This window comes from Plodia interpunctella, chromosome 29, assembly GCF_027563975.2.
Source record: "Plodia interpunctella isolate USDA-ARS_2022_Savannah chromosome 29, ilPloInte3.2, whole genome shotgun sequence".
In the NCBI taxonomy this organism is placed as follows: domain Eukaryota; kingdom Metazoa; phylum Arthropoda; class Insecta; order Lepidoptera; family Pyralidae; genus Plodia; species Plodia interpunctella.
The window spans coordinates 2,033,060-2,051,213 of record NC_071322.1 but is presented as its reverse complement, the minus strand read 5'-3'; the positions used below and the strand labels follow the sequence as shown (position 1 = coordinate 2,051,213).

The 18,154-nt window shown below is 33.1% G+C and overlaps 2 protein-coding genes and 2 long non-coding RNA genes across 6 annotated transcripts; 2 read left to right on the top strand and 2 right to left on the bottom strand.

Moving 5' to 3' along the window:
- The first annotated feature begins 41 nt into the window (after positions 1–41).
- Positions 42–8,389, top strand: LOC128682040 (uncharacterized). Of its 2 annotated transcripts, XM_053766511.1 has the most exons (12): positions 42–158; positions 354–557; positions 1,129–1,182; positions 1,566–1,613; positions 2,088–2,159; positions 2,906–2,971; positions 3,605–3,652; positions 4,590–4,649; positions 5,262–5,408; positions 6,581–6,675; positions 7,630–7,726; positions 8,279–8,389. In XM_053766511.1, exons 1-12 carry the CDS (start codon positions 128–130, stop codon positions 8,338–8,340), a joined length of 984 nt encoding a protein of 327 aa, XP_053622486.1. In that variant the 5' UTR covers positions 42–127; the 3' UTR covers positions 8,341–8,389. The 2 variants fall into 2 exon arrangements, with proteins under 2 accessions (XP_053622486.1, XP_053622487.1); XM_053766512.1 differs by lacking the exon at positions 2,906–2,971.
- LOC128682041 (uncharacterized) lies at positions 6,706–10,981 on the bottom strand. Its single transcript, XR_008406080.2, has 3 exons — positions 10,762–10,981; positions 7,357–9,557; positions 6,706–7,127 (listed from the first exon to the last, which is right to left on the bottom strand). It is a non-coding gene; the product is annotated as an uncharacterized LOC128682041 (long non-coding RNA).
- An 85-nt stretch (positions 10,982–11,066) lies between these two features.
- On the top strand, positions 11,067–11,785 carry LOC128682042 (uncharacterized). The gene is made up of 2 exons (XR_008406081.1): positions 11,067–11,164; positions 11,491–11,785. It is a non-coding gene; the product is annotated as an uncharacterized LOC128682042 (long non-coding RNA).
- A 16-nt stretch (positions 11,786–11,801) lies between these two features.
- On the bottom strand, positions 11,802–17,697 carry LOC128682034 (uncharacterized). 2 transcript variants are annotated; one of them, XM_053766500.2, is made up of 4 exons: positions 17,504–17,697; positions 16,767–16,992; positions 15,797–16,461; positions 11,802–14,872 (listed from the first exon to the last, which is right to left on the bottom strand). In XM_053766500.2, exons 2-4 carry the CDS (start codon positions 16,951–16,953, stop codon positions 12,698–12,700), a joined length of 3,027 nt encoding a protein of 1,008 aa, XP_053622475.1. In that variant the 5' UTR covers positions 16,954–16,992; positions 17,504–17,697; the 3' UTR covers positions 11,802–12,697. The 2 variants fall into 2 exon arrangements, with proteins under 2 accessions (XP_053622475.1, XP_053622476.1); XM_053766501.1 differs by having other exon boundaries at positions 17,368–17,508.
- Between the last annotated feature and the right edge of the window lie 457 nt (positions 17,698–18,154).

The following is an 18,154-nucleotide window of genomic DNA, read 5'->3' as shown; positions in this document are numbered from 1 at the left end:
CAATTAATTTTTAATCAATTTTACTTTCATAGTTATTTAATATTTGACAATATACTATTGACATTAATAGAATTTTGATGAGTTACATAAGATTACATAACTCTGTTATACTTAAGTTAACAGAACAATGAGATTAGGAATAATTACGTTTGTTCTTGGTATGTATAAAATTTAAAGTATCGACTTTAAATTTTGAGGTAAATTACTAAATAATTAAACTTAAATTTAAAAAGTTGTTATTTTTACCACATGACAGATTAACAATTTTTGTTGTTTTTTTTTTTTAATTTACATATAATTTCGTTATAACTTATTCCTTTTTGTAACGTCACATTTAACTTGACTATTTTTAGGTTTTCAAATAGCAACCGGTTTAAGGAAACCTACAAACGAAGTGAAACATGCCAAAAAACAGATCGATACAGATTGCAAAAAAATATCATGTCCGGCCGTGGAGGATCCGATATGTATGAAAATCAAAAATAAAAACTCCAACAAGACTGCTTTCGTGATTTTACTGAACAAATGCGAAATGAGATACATGAAGTGCCATAAAGGTACATATTATTTTTTTATACAGATGTCAACAGTGACAAGAACCTAGGTCATAGACAAAGAAAATTGACATCATTAATTTTTTTCTTTCGCTCTTACATAGAAGAGAAGGATTGGATGTCCACGGGACCCGCGATACAAGCTTAGTGTTGGCCGTTGATTGTTGTCCATTTTTTTTAGTCGCATTCTTAGGCTAGCCTTTTAAATCAGTTTCATAAAAGTTGAACATAGGCAAGTTTGCACAAAAGTAAACACAGACTAATATGGCAAAGTCGATATAAAAAAAAAACTTGTAACTTAATTTATATGAATTATTCTTTATTAGCTTTTGCCCGCGGCTTCGACCGCATGAGTAATTCTACCAAAGCGGAACACAAACTTTTACCCCCGTTATAGTCAATGGAAAGTTGATTTTTGAAAAAAAAAACGTTCCCTATGAGTGGAAGCCTTTAACTATACGTATACCAGATTTCATCAAAATCGGTCCAGCAGTTTAGCTGTGAAAGCGTAACAGACAGCATTTACAATATTAGTATGGATAAATAAACATTAACAAATTTCTTTTCTTCATAGCTATGGAAGGTGTAACAGTTCCAATGAAGTACTGTGACCATACTTCTACACATGGTAAGCATATTTTTATTTGATAGAGACACAAGTCATAGAAGTAGGTACCTACATTATAAGTACATAGCTTATTAAAACATCATCATACCTGTTACAGGCATCCTCACAATTTTGAATCCTCAGAATTATTCAAAATTTTTTAAATGATTTTTAAAAAATCCAGAATAATTCTGTCCCTTATTAAAACTTTGTGAAAATCGATACAACGGCATACAACCGTGAAAAATCACTTGAGTGAAATGTTCAACGGCTCCACTCTTGTAAGATTTTCGGTATTTCGGTAATGGATAGCCAATAAATAACCTTCCTCAATTTGCATTATTTTTTTATTCTATGTTGCATGAATATAGCAGTAATGACACAAAACTTTTATTTATTTATAGGAGACAAACACAAATCTCACACCAGAAGGAAAAGAAGCGCTTTAAGAGGTAAACTCTTCTTATGCCAACTCCACACTTCGTACACTCGACATTGTAAATTCGTCCTTGACGTCAATGAAAACCAGTAAGTTTGGCAAACTATTTGGCGACAGTGTAGAGCTGGCATTATAGTCGTATTCCTCAAGGCTGAATGTCGTGGCCATACGTGGAATGTAACAAAGACAAATTCCTGGCCTTCATGCTGGGTTTGCTTCGGATATTTTCTCTATTTCCATGACTAGAAGTGGTAGTCTATGAAAACTACCCATGGATTAATAAGTCGAAGTACCTACTAATTCCATGAAACTACCTACATGTGAGTTGAATGCATGAGCGCTAAATCCTTCGTAGCTGTCACATTTGTGACGTAAAATGCTGAAGTATAAAAACTTTTAGTTCCACTCACGGAATTTGTAGGTACTTACTCCGTCATCGAGTCAGCTCCGCCTGACTATAATCTATTACTTTTTAATTATTTTTAAGGTCCTGAGAAAATTCTGCCGCCGAAACGAACTGAAAACCCTTTGCGTTACAATTCATATGATCAAGATTCAGGTACATACATAAAGTAGGATCAATTTAACAAGTCACATTTGACACTTCGTCCAAATTCATAAATGTAACCTTGTAACGGAGGGCATACAATATTTATTGTTACAAAATCAGAACTACAAAAACTATTAAATTACTACCTATATAAATATATAAAAGATAAGAGGTTTATCCAAATTTTGTTAAAAATGTCTTCTTTTGTTACTATTATTAATTTCAAAGATTTTGGATTCCAAATTAATAATACTAACAAAAGACATTTGTTGACAATTCTGGCTATTGGCTGACAGATGTCAAATGTGACTTATTAAATTGGTCCTACTTTAGTAGGTACTCCTACTAATTCCATGACTAGCTACTGATATATATATAGTGTACTAGATAGTGTATAATGTGTTCCGTGGTATTTTTTTAGTGTTCACTAGAAGTGTTGTTGTTGTTACATCGTTACGTCTGATTGTTAATAATAACGTTACTGTGTACCGTTAGCAGGAACCGTCCTGTAGGTAAGTAGGTTATAAAATCATAGCCGAATTTTTTTTTACGCTGCAAAGAGGAGAGAAAAGGAAGGGGTAACTGTATCTACAAGTAATACTATCTATACCAACTAGACGGGTTCAAGGGCTCCACTCTCATAAGAAATTTCGATAAAGATCATGTAATCACCCAATTTGTATGAGAGAACAAACAGTGCTTTTCACAAAATGTAGGCTTGCAGCATTAAAAACTAAGTAAATATTGGATTTCAGGACATGGCAAGCTTTCTCTTTCGATGGAAGACATCACTTACGATGAAGGGAATATACATGGATTAGGTGCATAAATAATACATAATTTATTTTTTAAACAAAACACAAGATGAACAATAAGAAACAAATTCTATTAGATACTAATTCAAATATGATTTAACGTCTGGACCATGAAGCCATACTCCACAGATACACTAGGGAACATTTGCCTTTTCATTACAATTTGCATGAGTGAGATCGACTATGTGCTATTTCACTCGAGTCAGTGGTAATGCGTGAGATAGAGTGATATGTTGCGCGTCAAGTGTTGCCAGTGTACTCGGAGCTTTAAACATCGCACTATCTGGTAGTTTTAAAGTTTTCGCGTTCTTACAGACAAACAGGCAGACCTGAGATTCATAACTTTCTCAAATAATCGTCGAGTTTTGAATTTTCTCATTTTTACACAACTTTTAGAAAAACCTAAACAAAAAACGGTGAATGTTGTATTCGTAACTCAGGATTAAACCCGTTTCAAGGGGACTTTAGGACACCACAGCCCAGAAACCAAGGACATGCTCAGACAAGAGAAAAATATTAGTTTCTATCTGTTAATCACGTCCATTTAAGTACTTCCAAAACTTTTTCGATTGAGTTGAAATTGGGTACCCATAGTTATTGATTTATTTATGTTTATATTATTTATCTATGTAATTTCAGATCCATCCAAATTATCGTATGATAGTTCAGGTTTGGACAGCCGTACTGGTAAGTTCAACTCACTTAGTTACCTCTGTGATCTAAATAGCTTCTCTTAGATATCATAAAGTTTGAATTGTCCGTCCAATATGGACATAAGTGTCAATATGTTTGATATTTTAAAACAAGATAAATAATACCTTAGCTATATGCACAATACTTTTTCTCATTGCTATAAAATATTTCAATCATTGTAATATTAAACTAAACACCCAGTATTACGACACTCCAATTTTTTTCAAAATAAATTAAGTAACTGGGTTTCGATTCTGTAAGAGAGACGTCAAAAAACTCACTTCGGATTGAACATCACATCACATCGCAAGTAACTGACAGAATGCAAAATAAAAATCAAGGTCAGGAGAAGTGAAAGTGAGTAATGTAACTTTCGAATTTTATAGAATTTTTGTTATATTCTCGTTCATAAATATTCATTAAATAAATAATAGAGGCATTACTACCAACATCTTGTATGGACGTCGGTGTCAAGTGAAATCTTTATTACCTTATACAAAATGCCTACCTGACTAATCAAATACAAAACCCCTCACTCCTTCGCCCACACTTAATAGTTAATTTATTATTTACTTTATATAAACTTAATAGTAGGCTTAATTTAATATTTCATGATTTTTATTGACATGCAAGACAATACAAATCTTTTTGAAAAGCGATATAGCAATACGTTACTACTTGTTTTGTTTTATTTACTTATTAGCTTTTTCCTACGGCTTCGCCCGCGTGAATTTCCCATGGAAACGTTTATTTTTTATCATGTACCTTCTCCGTACTTTAAACTACATGTGCAAAGTTTCAAAAAGATTGGTTGAATAGATAAAGCGGGAACAGGTAACAAACAAATGACTTACTTTGGCATTTATAACATTAGTTAGAATTAAGATAAACTTTACTGCACAATGTGTAAAGTAAATGCATTTGGTTTTAGGTAAATCGAGGTTAAATAAGGAAATCAGCAGCGAAAATGAAGATTTCATGGGATCGCCTGGTACGCACCTATATATATAAAAAAAAGTATGTCCAAATAGTGTGACAGAGCGCCCTAAACTGGACGACCACCGTCGTAGCACGACGACCTCGGTGACGCAGTGGTAAAGTGCTTGCCTTTGAACCGAGAGGTCCTGGGTTCGATCCCCGGTCGGGTCATGATGGAAATTTATATTTTTCTGATTAGCTCGGGTCTTGGATGTTTATCTATATATGTATTTGTTATAAAATATAGTATCGCTGAGTTAGTATCCCATAACACAAGTCTCGAACTTACTTTGGGGCTTGCTCAATCTGTCTAATATATTTATTTATTTAGAGCATACACTCTTGTTAGATTTTGTTTAGTTCAACCTGTACCGATGTGTCTGAATTGTCTGTCTGTAATCAATGATGCAAGTAAGTATATTCATCAATTAAGCATGTTCTATAAAGTTGAATTTCCTTCGTCGCTTCAGTTTCCACTACAATGATAAGCTTAACCTGATGATGCACCTAGGATCAGCACCTAAGAGCAGCAGTGAGCAGGTTTCCTCACGATGTTTTCCTTCATCGGAAGCAAGTGCAAGACTTTTAAATATTTTTTTAATTAACACTATTCATTTCTGTATAGAATACGACGATGTGTTCAAAAGTGACTGCCCAAAGGAGTGTCCAGCTCGCGTCAGGTTAGTCTGTGGTCAATGCGACCACGGAGTCTACAAGACCTTCCTGAGCACGTGCCATCTTAGAATGTTCAATTGCGCCCAGCATATTGAGAGTAAGTGCGAAGTTTTATTTCAAAGTTAAGCACTAGAAAAAAATTGTTGAAATTTCGCATATAATTAAAATTAAGTATGAAGAAGGACAGGCCTTTCATCCCGGGATTTGCGAAAATCCTGTATTTTAGGTGGCGCTAAATGCTAAAAAAATCTTTGCAATAAGAACACTAGATGGCGCTGTGTGTATTTTAAATGCGCTATGGATATTTTATTTCAACTATCCCAATCCCATTTTGATACGAAGAAAAAACTGTTCCCGAAGGCATTTAAACGGGCGAAGCCGCGGGTAAACTGCTAGTAATTTATATTAGTACTTATAATATTTATAAGCGTTTTTATGGTTGATTGTTTTACTCTCGTGTGCCCCTCCCAGAAATGAATTCTGGATACGCCTACATCGAATATACGAGACAAACCATCGTTACTATCGATGCTTTTGCCTCGTACGACTATCTATTATTATATATTATATTTAACCTTTAGACGACCTCGGTGGCGCAGTGGTTAGTTTCTTGCCACTGAACCGAGAGGTCCCGGGTTCGATCCCCGGTCGGGTCATGATGGAAAATGATCTTTTTCTAATTGGCCCGGGTCTTGGATGTTTATCTATATATGTATTTGTATATAAAATATAGTATCGTTGAGTTGGTATCCCATAACACAAGTCTCGAACTTAATTTGGGGCTAGCTATTAATTGTGATTTGTCCTAATATATTTATTTATTTAAGTCTAAGTAGGTATCTATGTAATTTGTGTCATAAAGTTAATTCACCTAAAATTAAAAATTCGCGTAAAAGCACTTGTCCAATAAGCCCTCAGTCGCGCCTTAAATACATTTACATTTGATGTTAGGTATTTGTTTTTTTTTATGTACCTAGCCCGTTGTTTGGATACTTACTAGCTTTTGCATTATAGGTACCTATTTCAACTATCGATTTTGTAAGACTATCCTGAATAATATATTATAAATGTGAAATTTTGTTTACTTGTTAACTTTTCACGCTTTATCTGCTCAAGAAATCTTCTTGAAATTTTGTATAGGTACGTGTACGTTTAGTTTGAAGTACTTACATTAAAGTAAATTTTCCCGTGGGAAATTCACGCGGGCCAAGTCACGGACAAAAAGTAAGTATTTACTTAAATAATGACAATATATTGTGACGTGCACAGAAATGCAGCTGATCACCCGCAATGCGTGCCTGTCGTCGTCGCCTCTACTGACGGGCGAACCCGGAGAAGATCTGCATTTGGAGCCAGACGGGAGGGTCAGTACACTCTATTTCATTACTGTTGTTAGCTTTTGCCCGCGGCTTCGCCCGCGTGATTTTCCCTTCAGTGAAACATTTAGACTCTTTAACTAATCAGGTTTCCCCATACAAAAATTGAACCCCCTTTTAAACCCCTTAGACGGATGGATTTTGAAAAATTCTTTCTTAGTGTAGCCCTAAACCACATAAGGAACCTGCGTGCTAAATTTGAAGTTTCTAGACCCAGCGGTTTGGGCTGTGCGTTGATATGTCAGTCAGTCATTCAGTGTCTTCTTTTATATATTAAGTAAGTACTATTATTCGATTAGGGAGCAACGTTTTGTCAAAATATTATGCCTAAATAAGGTACGTAGCAAATAATAGATTTATGTATGTATATATAGGTATACTTTAAGTATGCTACGGGTAAACTCCGATATGCGGCTACATCTAGATTTAACCGGCTAAACCTCAAACCGGCCGATCTTCATTGGTTGCATCGTGTTTATCTTCGGCTAAACCTAGATTTACATCATACCGGCTGGACCTCGGCGAAGTCTGGCAGATTAATAAATGTAGATTAAGATTAGGTAAAATTCATGTGCAGCCGTGTCTTGCTAGTTCCTAATAAATATGAATGTGTGCGATTTTTAACCTAATTGATTTCAATGAGTAACCTATATTTTGGACTGTATCAACATCGTTCCATCTAAAAATAAGTAAATATCAAAGAAAACAATATGAAGTCAAGAAGGTCGAAAATTGAATGCTACTGATTGAATATTTAGCTACTAGCTAAATATGTATAATTATATTTATATATTTACTATGTTTGGTGTAAAAATCTGATGGAACGGACTCACGATTCGAGAGTCACCGAGCAGTATTCGAATCTGTGATATTCCGGTTCTAAGGTATCTTTTATTCGTAGGTACCCTTAGACTGACCAAAATTGTGTTTGGACTTTTGAAGGTCTACGATCGAGATGACGCAGATCCAGTTTTGGCATTCATTCGATGTAGAAACAGAAATTCTATCATGGTAGATGAAAATGGTCTCGAAATTATAGGTAAGATAAGGCATCTGATAAATAAATTACTAAATTATCGACTTTTAATGTTAATTAAATCTTACATTTTTACTAGTAGTTGAATCATTACGAATCAACTCGGAGAGAACCCTTTCTTTCGGCTTCAGATCAAAAAGCATTTTCAGTTTGATTTTACGTATGTTTTACTAAAAAGAATCTTGATATCGAGAGAGACATATTTCGTTAACCAAAAGTACTTTTACACGTTACTACCGTTCATATGCTGTGTCTTTTTACCATATCTTGTAAAAAAAGAGAACGTGTGAACGCACGTGCTACGTGTTTTGTGTTTCGTAGACCCTAAAATCCTAATCCTACTAATATTATATGTGAAAGTTGTGAGGATGTACGTGTTTGTGTTTGTTGCTTTTTCACGCAAAATCTACTGGACGGAATATTATGAAATTTGGTACACGGGTAGAATATAACCTGGAATAACATATAGGGTACCTAATTTTTTATCCCGAAATTCCTACGGCAGCGAATTCCCGGGGCGCAACTAATAAATAAACTTAATAACCTCATTTTCAGATGCCGGTGCATGCAAAGATATAGGGAAGAAGTTGAAACAAGACGAGGATTATGACAATTAAAAACATTAGGATATTATTTACGTTAAATAAAGAATTGTTTTATTTTTAATCGCAATCAAACGTCCTTTCTTTAAAATTGGGACTTGACAAAATATATCCCCTCATGGTCTTAAACTGTGCTTACATCGAGCAAATAATCCACACTAATTTGTATTATAGATATATATATAGATAGATATTATAGATATGGTGCTATTACACAATTTAATCACTATTATACATATAACTACATAGGTACACTAAATCAAATGATTAAATATTTTGTTTTTCACATAATGTGTTTGGCGTTTAGTCGCGGAATATTAAAAATTTTTTTTTCAATAACATAGGTATTTACAATTTCTACCATGAGGTTGCTTAGAAAGCTAAAACCGAGGTATTTTGCGACGAAGCTCATATTTCACGTCACGATTGTAAAAATTTATAAAAATAGAATGAAGTGATTTTTGGTGTGGAGATTGATAGAGAGTGACATAGGTGCTTTAAAAAGTATACTTAACAAAAGAACTGACTTTGTTTAGTGAAGTGATAACAATAATAATACATATACTTAATAGTGACTAAAATAGTGTATGAGTCACAAGAAAGTGACGACGGAAGAAACATACATACCTACTTAACTGTGGACTTTATAAAACCTGCTATTTGGCTAGATCGCATTTATTGTATTAGATACTAGCGACCCGCCCCGGCTTAGCACGGTACTAAATATTATGCATGTTACAACTAAGTACATATTTAAATAACCCGCAACAAAATCCGTAGCGTAGTTTTAAAGACAGACAACGGAAAGCGACTCCGTTTTATACAATGCAGTGATACATAAAAAATATATTGGTAGCAAACATTCCCAGCTTGTCACATTTACTATGATATTTACGAGTTGTCTCAGTGTTACGTTGTGCTGTTCATTTTATTTATTAAAACAAGTTTCTCCGAATTATCCTCGCGTAATTGACACTGGAAAAAATATTATGACTCTCGCGTGTAATCAGTTTGAGTTTCAGGCAAGTCCGTTGATTCAGTTCCGTTTAGATACACTGTAACCATATCGAGAGCTAATTCCTTTGACAGATCTTCGAACAATCCACTCCTCAGGTTATCGGACTCCGTGTCGCTGGGTGTAATTTCGTCGTCTTCCGGGTGGTAAGGATTGTTATACAGTCTGCGTGATAATGCTGGGTCGCCGTTATCTTGGTGACTAGCTGAAAAACAAACTGGAAAGATACGTTTTTATTACTTTTCAGGTCAATTGTTTTCTGTACAAATTGGAGATTCGCAACCAAATAGTGCAAAGTGTGCATTGGTTTAACCGAATAATTTGCAAAGGAAACCGCTATAAAACTTCGACCAGAATGCAGGTTTCCTTCACTTTTGGACATTAGCCCAACCACTCCATCCCAACCCCCCAAACAGCTGTGCAGAATCTGTTCTAACGCAACGATTCTAACACAACTAAAATCTCAAGTGAACTGTTTGGATATCTATTAATTAAATTATTATAACAGTTACTATAGTAAATTGTGAATTTAATTTATAAAACAGCTGTTGTCCGCGCAGCTCTGCCATCCAGGAATTTCCTTTACATAGTCGATCTAGCTACCGACCTGATGTCCTATAGTCCGTTTTCCACTTCTGGGGTACCGCTCGGTTCCAGCATTTAGCATACACACTCCAACATTCTGGTCTATGCTCTTGTAAAAATGTTAAGAAAAAAGTACGTTTCGTGTCATAAAGGCGCGTTGTGAGCGGCACTCTCCATACCCACCTCTCAGATGCGTGGAGGCCATAGATAAAATATATTTTTCTTTTATCTATGCTGGAAGCATTCTAGATTCAGCCGTAAGACTAGGAAGTAGGTTAGCCGGCCCAGTAAAACGAATTTCCTATTTTATGACATAATTATATTACATAGCATTAAACTTTTGTTTATTATAATAATATTTATGAACTAGATGTTGCCCGGGCCCGCTCCCGTGGGAAATTTGAGATAAAATATAGCCTATAGCAATCTTGGATAATGTACCTTTCTAATGGTGAAAGAATTTTTGAAATCGATTTGGTAGTTTCGGAGATTACCCGCCTCAAACATACAAACTCACAAACGCTTACCACTTTATAATAATGGTATAGATAACTGTATTTTCGCATAATAGAGTTAAAGCATAAATTTAACATTATTTTATTTCACTAGCCGTGCTATTTTGAACGCTCACGCGCATCGCTCGATCGCTTCTGTGTTGGTCGCAAGTAAACTAACAAACCTAACTTAAGTAGATACCAAAAAAAAAAACCAGCTATAAAAAAAATATGAAAAAAACCAAGTTATGCAAAAAATACACTGTAAATCTTATGCGAAATTACTTAAATATAATTATGCAATGAGTAGGAATCTGCAGCTAAATCTGAGTTTGTACTCACAGCAAGCGTAAAACAGAAGAATCCAACAGGAAGAGTCCATCGTTTGATTAAAATCCTTTATAAATTGTCATGACGAATAATAATGGTGTAAAAACTATATACTTAGGTAATACTTACTTATTTATTACCTAAAGTTTTACATATATGTCGGATATTGCGTACCTACATACGAACATCTAACAATATACCTATTTGAGTTAAAAAATTAATTCAAAAACTCATGCTTTATGTTTCACATAAAAATATAGAATCACTTTTTATGAATATTGAAAAATAACTACTTTTACGAGTAGTTTCTTACGAGCAATGTAAACAATCTTCACGCTATTAAGCACTGTTAAATTTTGTTGAAAACTTTTATATACTTAGTCGAATTACTTGTCTATACTATTATTATAAAGAGGTAAGCGTTTGTGTGTATGTATGTTTAGGCGGTAAATGTCAGAAACTACCGAACCGATTTCAAAAACTCTTCCACCATTAGATATATAGTACATTCTAAAGTAAAACATTAATTATCCACTGAAGTGATTTACTAAAAGTCTATTTTACTCGTAAATCATACTAGATGTTGCCCCAGCTTCGCTCCCGTGAGAATTTGGAGATAACATATAGCAATCTTTGATAATGTAATGTGGTTTATAAGATTTTTTTAAATCGGTTCGGTAGTTTCGGAGATTACCCGCCTCAAACCTGACAAACGCTTACTTCTATACAATAATATTATAGATCGCTGTAAAATCATAAAAATACATGTAAGATTGTTTATATAATAAGACTTGTAAAAAAAAACAGGAGTTGAAGGAACACGTTGGTTATTACTAGAGTTTTGAAGAATATTTTTACATGACTGCCCTAAAAAGGCGTATTACATTTTAAGCGATCGTGTCTGGATATGATGGTCGTGAGACCACGCCACTTGTGAAAATTAAATAAAAAAGTAAAAACATAACCTAAAAATGTTTGTGTATTTAATTTCAATTTGTGATAATTATGTACAATAATTTATTAAAATAATATGAATTTCAAATACGAATAAAAAAAAAACTAAAACAAAACTTTATTTTTTATTTAAATTCTTTATTCTACAATATCCAACACATGATAAAACCGCACCACAAAAGCCTCGCAGGGTTTATCCGGGCATCGGCGGTAGGTAACTTGAAATTACGATATTGGAATGCTTGCAATTATTTTTTTTTTAATGACGATAATATTAAAATAATTTATGTACTTATATAAATTTATTTTCGATTTTATGAGTTAAAAAATTACAAAATTATTTTATAAAAGACTTACAACTACTTATATGTTTTACATTTGTATGCTTTGATAATAATATAGCAAAAATAACATTTCTCTGTCGATTTTATTAGTACCAAATTTTTATAACCGTTACATATTTTTGAAAAATAGGTATTTCGATATAGAAACAGAACGAATGTATGGATAATTTATAGGTACTTATTATTCAGCAGTGAGTTAATTAGGTGATGTATTTGAAGAAAAGGCTGCGGTTAAGATTTTTGTGTCGCTTCTTCTTCACCTGTGCTTTGGAAATATGCAGTAGACTTAATTTTTGGCGTAAGATATTTGTAAAAATATATTTAAAAAAACCGTTCAATTTATGTACCTGTGTGTAAATTATCAATCAATTATTAATTAATTAACTTTTAATTAATTCGAAATATTATAATTTTGTTAATTTTCTGTGATGTATATTTGTATGCTATGAATAAAATGATTTCTCTTTATCTTCTTTTTTTTAATATTTGTTGTTATTGTCTCAAATTTAAATGTAATAACATGTTTATTACATTTATATTTGACATTGATTGATTGATTTTTTTGGGTTGGAGCCAGAAATAAATTAATTTTATTAATTTATTTTAAAAAATAACAATAACATTGCTATACGAAATACCTATTTTTTGCCTCATTTCATAAGCGACACATTACCTGTGTGATTTGCCAACTTTATATGTGCAAATACTTGCTGGCTATCTATAATATCCTTACAAGCTAAACAGTACAACTTATCACCTACCATACATATTTTATTGTTATCAAGCAACTTCTTATGCATTGTCATATGGATAAAACCCTGTATATGTTGTTTCACACATGAATAATTATTATTGACATAACAATCACATAATCTACATTTTAAAGTGCTTTTTGGCTTTGTATACGAATCGGTCTGTAAATATAATGAATCTTTGGATAACTCTCGAATATTTTCTACATGATCAACACTTATTTGGTGTTCTTCAAATGTTATGTCATCGTCGTCAACGACTAACTTGCAAAATTCACAAAAAAAATTAATTCCGTCTGAACTACAATCAGACAGGTCAATTCTTGTGATTTCATCTTCAGAATATGATTTTACTTTATTTAAATGTTCCGGTGCATCTATATGATTCAACTCTTTCCGTAATGGAATGTGCAAGACACATGCGTGACAACAAAATTCATTATAGTAAAAAAAAACAAAATTATTTCGCAACAATCTCTTGTAGGCATCTACGTGTTTCTCCGTGTTAACATGACCGGTAATATTGATTGGTGTATTTAGGATTGTAACATCACACACTCTACAAATCAACTCATTCATATTGTGAGACTTTTTAAAATGGTAACTCATAGACTCACCTTGAACTGGATTAGTCTGAAACTTTTCTGACGTTGACGGTTGAACATTATTAATTGAAGACACATTAACTGTACCGCGATTAGTAGCTACACTATAATTAGTGTCCTTCATATTGACATGTCTATTACTAAATATATGTAAAAGCTCATTTTTATTCGGTATTTGTGCGGCACATATACGGCAATAAAAATTAAGATCCACTCTAGTCACTTCATTCTTCTTTAAAAGTTCCTCGTATAATTGTTTATGCTTAATTCCATTAACGTGAGTTGTTATATTGTCAACAGCATTCGGTACACTTACGTTGCAAACTCTACATAGAAGTGAGTTCAAAGAGCTTTGTTTAAGATGGTAGTGAGGTTTCGTTTTTAATACTGATTGTGTAGTGTCAGCATGTGTGCATGCATTATTGGTTGATGGCATAATTTGAGACGTAGTTTTGATATTTTTTATTGAAGATGTCATTTGGACATTAGACGCAGGATTTGATGGTGTTGCTGTGGTCATTGTAGCGTTTGAATCGACGCTTTTAGCATTATTTCCTGGAGCGTTCTGAACAGTTTTTGATGTAGCTGCAACTTGTGCAAAATTTTTATTAGCTTCTACATAAGAAGCTAAGTATGGTGATTCTTTAGCATTTTTTCTTTCATTGGCAGATATTTCCTTCTCCTTGTGTTTCTGTCCAAACCGATGGCTATTCAAATTATGAGTATCAATGTAGACACTACAAAGTTCACAGTAAATCATGTCATCTTTAACACCCGACTTCATATTTGTTTTATGGACTTGACTGGACACATGTATTATCTCACTTTTATCCGGCACATGCAATGCACAATAGTCACAAGCGAATCCATTTTTAACCTTTCGTAATTTATTCATTGACAAACATTGTTCGTAATTCTTATTATGATTTTTTCCTTGTAAATGATCACTGACATTGTGTGCTTGTGTTGGGACAAAACAAACACATACTATACATTGTAAAGCTTTCGGACTTGATGTCTTACACATCAAATAATGAACGTTTTTGTCGATGTGTTCATCATTTTTATTCGTTACATTTGATTCTAGAGTGTTTGCATCTTGAAGCTTTGGTTTTGGCACAGCTCTGTCTGTATGTTTAACTAATGTCTGTGCATCCTCATTGTTGTCTACGTTTGAATTTGGCGAATTATTAAGCTTTTTATGATCTGCTACATTATCTATTCTCTTTAGAACCGATGCTTGTGTGTTTTCGTTGTGAACATTGTTTATTTGTTTGTGGAATTCTATTATTTTCGGTACAGTTTTCTCTGTGTCCCTAACTAAGGTCCGAGTGTGCTGACATACCGTCTCGTTAATTAGACGTGCATCTTTTAATTTACTTTTGTGAACCAAATCACTTACCTTATGTGATTCAATATTTTTAATTAACACGTTACAAATTACACAGTGACCTTGGGTTTGGTTTATCTGAAAGAAATGATTAAATAATCAGACAATATTCAGTATTATTACTAAAGATTGATTTTTTTAGGAGCAAAATTAAAACATTCTGCATGCGGGCAAATGCCCGTGTAACCAAATCATATCAAATATTTATTCAGAAATTTGGCCTTCACAGGCACTTTTTCACGTCATATTCTAAATTAAATGATATTTACCAAAGCTACAAACTACTAGCCCGTCCCGACTTCACTCGGTTAAAAACACAATAAATTATACACCTTCCTCAGGAATCACACTATCCATTGATGAAAACCGTGTGAAAATCCGTGCAGTAATTCTTGTGTTTATCGCGAACAGACCAGACCGATGCGGCAGAGGACTGTGTTTTATAATATGGAAGGATTAGGTTGATATAAACTGGACGTGTTCCTGTTGGTAGGTAACACTTGAAATTTAATTAAGTATGTACCTACCTAGTATAAATCTATACACATAGTAAAACAGTGAGAGTCTGTATATAAGAGATATAACAGAAAAATAATTTCTTTATGGGACTTGATACAAGCCAAAACAATTGGTTTTTTTTTTACTGTTTGTATGTATTTTCGCGAATCACGGAAAAACTACTGGAGGTTTAACTTAAAAATCTGGTATAGGTTTCATCGCGATACGTTGCTTAGATCCCGAGACATTGACAAAAACTAATTTATAAGCGGACGCACATAATAAACGCGGGCGAAGCCGCGGGCAACAGCTAGTCAAAAAGAAATAATTAACTTTAAGGAAAATGAAGTAAGGGGGAAGGTCGACCGAGGGATGGAGTTCAATAGTAAAAAGGAAATAACAGATCACACAAAGTGGGATAAGGGTAGGCGTAATTCTTTTTATTAATCTAAGGTGTACGCGGATAATGAACACTCATTTTATTGACGAAAATCAAAAAGTTACCTGTCTGATACAATGTTGATCTGGCAATGGTGTCATAACATGCTTCATATGCATGTCGGTCCACATATGGCTTTCTTTATTTGTAATAACAACTTTGCATAGAAGGCACACCGGCTCAACATCATACAAACTTGAGAAACCATTAAACTCGTCAATATGCACTCTCAAAGTGCTACCTTGAACATTTATCGAAACAAAATTCTCATCCACCACATCAATTTTCATACACACATTACTATATCTGTTTTTTAATGAATCCACATACTTTTGAAGTAATTCCAGAGGTGTCTCTTTTTTATATACAAAACTTTCGGGATCAATATGATTATTACCATCATTTGAACTGGCATCATTGACCTTTTCATACAAAGTCAAAAAGTTTTCGATTAGATCATTGTTCTTTTGCATTTTCTGGTGTATACCTGTGTTTTTGTGTGTACCTTCATCATTTTTCTGAATTATCACACTGCACACTTCACAGTAATATGTTGATACAGATGATTTAGAATATTGTGATATGATATCTACATTAATATTTTTCTTAACTCTGTCGAGTGACTCAAAAATTATTTTCAGAAAATTTTTATGCTTTTTACTATTATTGTGTTCTTTTATGTAAATAACCGGAACTGCGATGTTACATATGTGACAGATAGTAGTAACATCTGAAACAGGAACATGTGTTTTATTTATTTGAAATAAATATCCTACATGCAAAAGTTTGTGAGGATATGTTTGTATTACTCTTTCACGCAAAATCTACTAGACGGAATGTTATGATATTTGGTACATGCATAGAATATAACCTAGAATAGAAAACAACACTAAGGGCACTTTTTGTCCCAAAATTCCAATGGGAGCGAAGCCCCAGGGTGCAGCTGAGATCTAGTGGCAAGTAGTCACATACACACTAGTGAACTAAACTGTGTAATGTAAAGAATGTGTAATGTAATGTAAAGAAAATACTCACTCTTTTCAAGATTTTTGTCTGTATCTTTTCTCCAAGCTTTCAACTGAAACTGGCAGTACTCTTTTTGATGTGGAGTCCAAAGTGGCTTGACGGTGTCACCAATATGTATGTTTCTCTTCATGTAACCTAAGTCTATACATTCCACAGGTACCAAATATGAAACATTATCAGATTTTATATTATACATTTTGATGTAGGTAACAAATTTTTACATTTGAAATTGTTGCTGGAATCAAAACAATTTTCAAATTAAATATAATTCATTGCAACCACACAGAAAATTAAAAATATATAGAAAATAAACTTATCTGTAACATAAATAAAATCTAATCCACAATAACTATAATAACAAATCAGAAAGTACATTTGTTTGTTACCTCTCTTATTTTGTTATTCATTTTGTCTGTGTCCGTCAAGGTCCTTTTTTTTCAGAAACTCATTGAGGTAGGTATATAGTTGAAATTTATTTTACTTTTCATAACTGTATAACAATTATATATATACCGTATAACAATTCAACACCAATAATGTAATGTAGAATTCTTAGTCATATTGAGCGCTTGCAACGTTATAACAAATATACAACAAATATACAACTTACCAATTTAGGCAGGAATAAAATGCAGGCAAATTTTACAATACAGATAAAGCACTTTTTCCTCATTGATCGTGCAAGTTTAGTTTACGCAAAAATTAAACTTATTTAAACACCATACATCACATATTACTTAGAGGACTCTTTGATAAATATCCTTGTGTTATGACGCCATCATTCGCCAAAACGATATGATTTTGCCAACGTCAAGGTTAGAATAGCACGATAACTACTAGGTATAGCAAAAATTTTCTTTATCATGAAACACTTGAAAGAACAACACAAAACAACTTACGCAAGTTTAGTTTTACGGTAAAGTTTTGTGATGTAGAGTCATAAATATTGCCATGTGATAAATTAGGTAAATTAAAATATTACACTGGAAGTCCTCGAAGTTGTTAAGCAAACCGCTGTCAATATCTTTCATTATATCTTTCATGATATTATCATTTCAAGATAAAAATGTCTTTGACATTATTTCTAAACAGCAAGATGCTAGGTATTTGCCATAATTATATGCGCAATATTTAACAATATTGTTAAGTACCATGCATGCTTGCAATAATGATCTCGTTTGGGACATTTCGTATTAAGTTTGTGACAAAAATTAATATAAATAAACTGTTTCGTATAATATATAAGTATGTTTATTGTTAATTAATTAATATTTACTACAAGTCTACTATTGTAATAATGATTAAATTACACCAGTTCATATTTAATCCACAGATTTAATAATAGGGTGAATTACACGAGCGTTTTAAACGTCGTCGTGGACATTAGTGTTTATTAA

What these genes read in the sequence shown, in the direction of transcription:
- LOC128682040 (XM_053766511.1), top strand. Translation starts at nt 128, where the DNA reads ATGAGATTAGGAATAATTACGTTTGTTCTTG. An exon ending in TTCATATGATCAAGATTCAG is followed by an intron (nt 2,160 to 2,905) that starts GTACATACATAA and finishes ATTGGATTTCAG; the next exon opens with GACATGGCAAGCTTTCTCTT. An exon ending in ATTTGGAGCCAGACGGGAGG is followed by an intron (nt 6,676 to 7,629) that starts GTCAGTACACTC and finishes GGACTTTTGAAG; the next exon opens with GTCTACGATCGAGATGACGC.
- LOC128682034 (XM_053766500.2), bottom strand. Translation starts at nt 16,953, where the DNA reads ATGTATAATATAAAATCTGATAATGTTTCATATTTGGTACCTGTGGAA. An exon ending in AGACAAAAATCTTGAAAAGA is followed by an intron (nt 16,462 to 16,766) that starts GTGAGTATTTTC and finishes TTCCTGTTTCAG; the next exon opens with ATGTTACTACTATCTGTCAC. An exon ending in ATCAACATTGTATCAGACAG is followed by an intron (nt 14,873 to 15,796) that starts GTAACTTTTTGA and finishes CATTTCTTTCAG; the next exon opens with ATAAACCAAACCCAAGGTCA.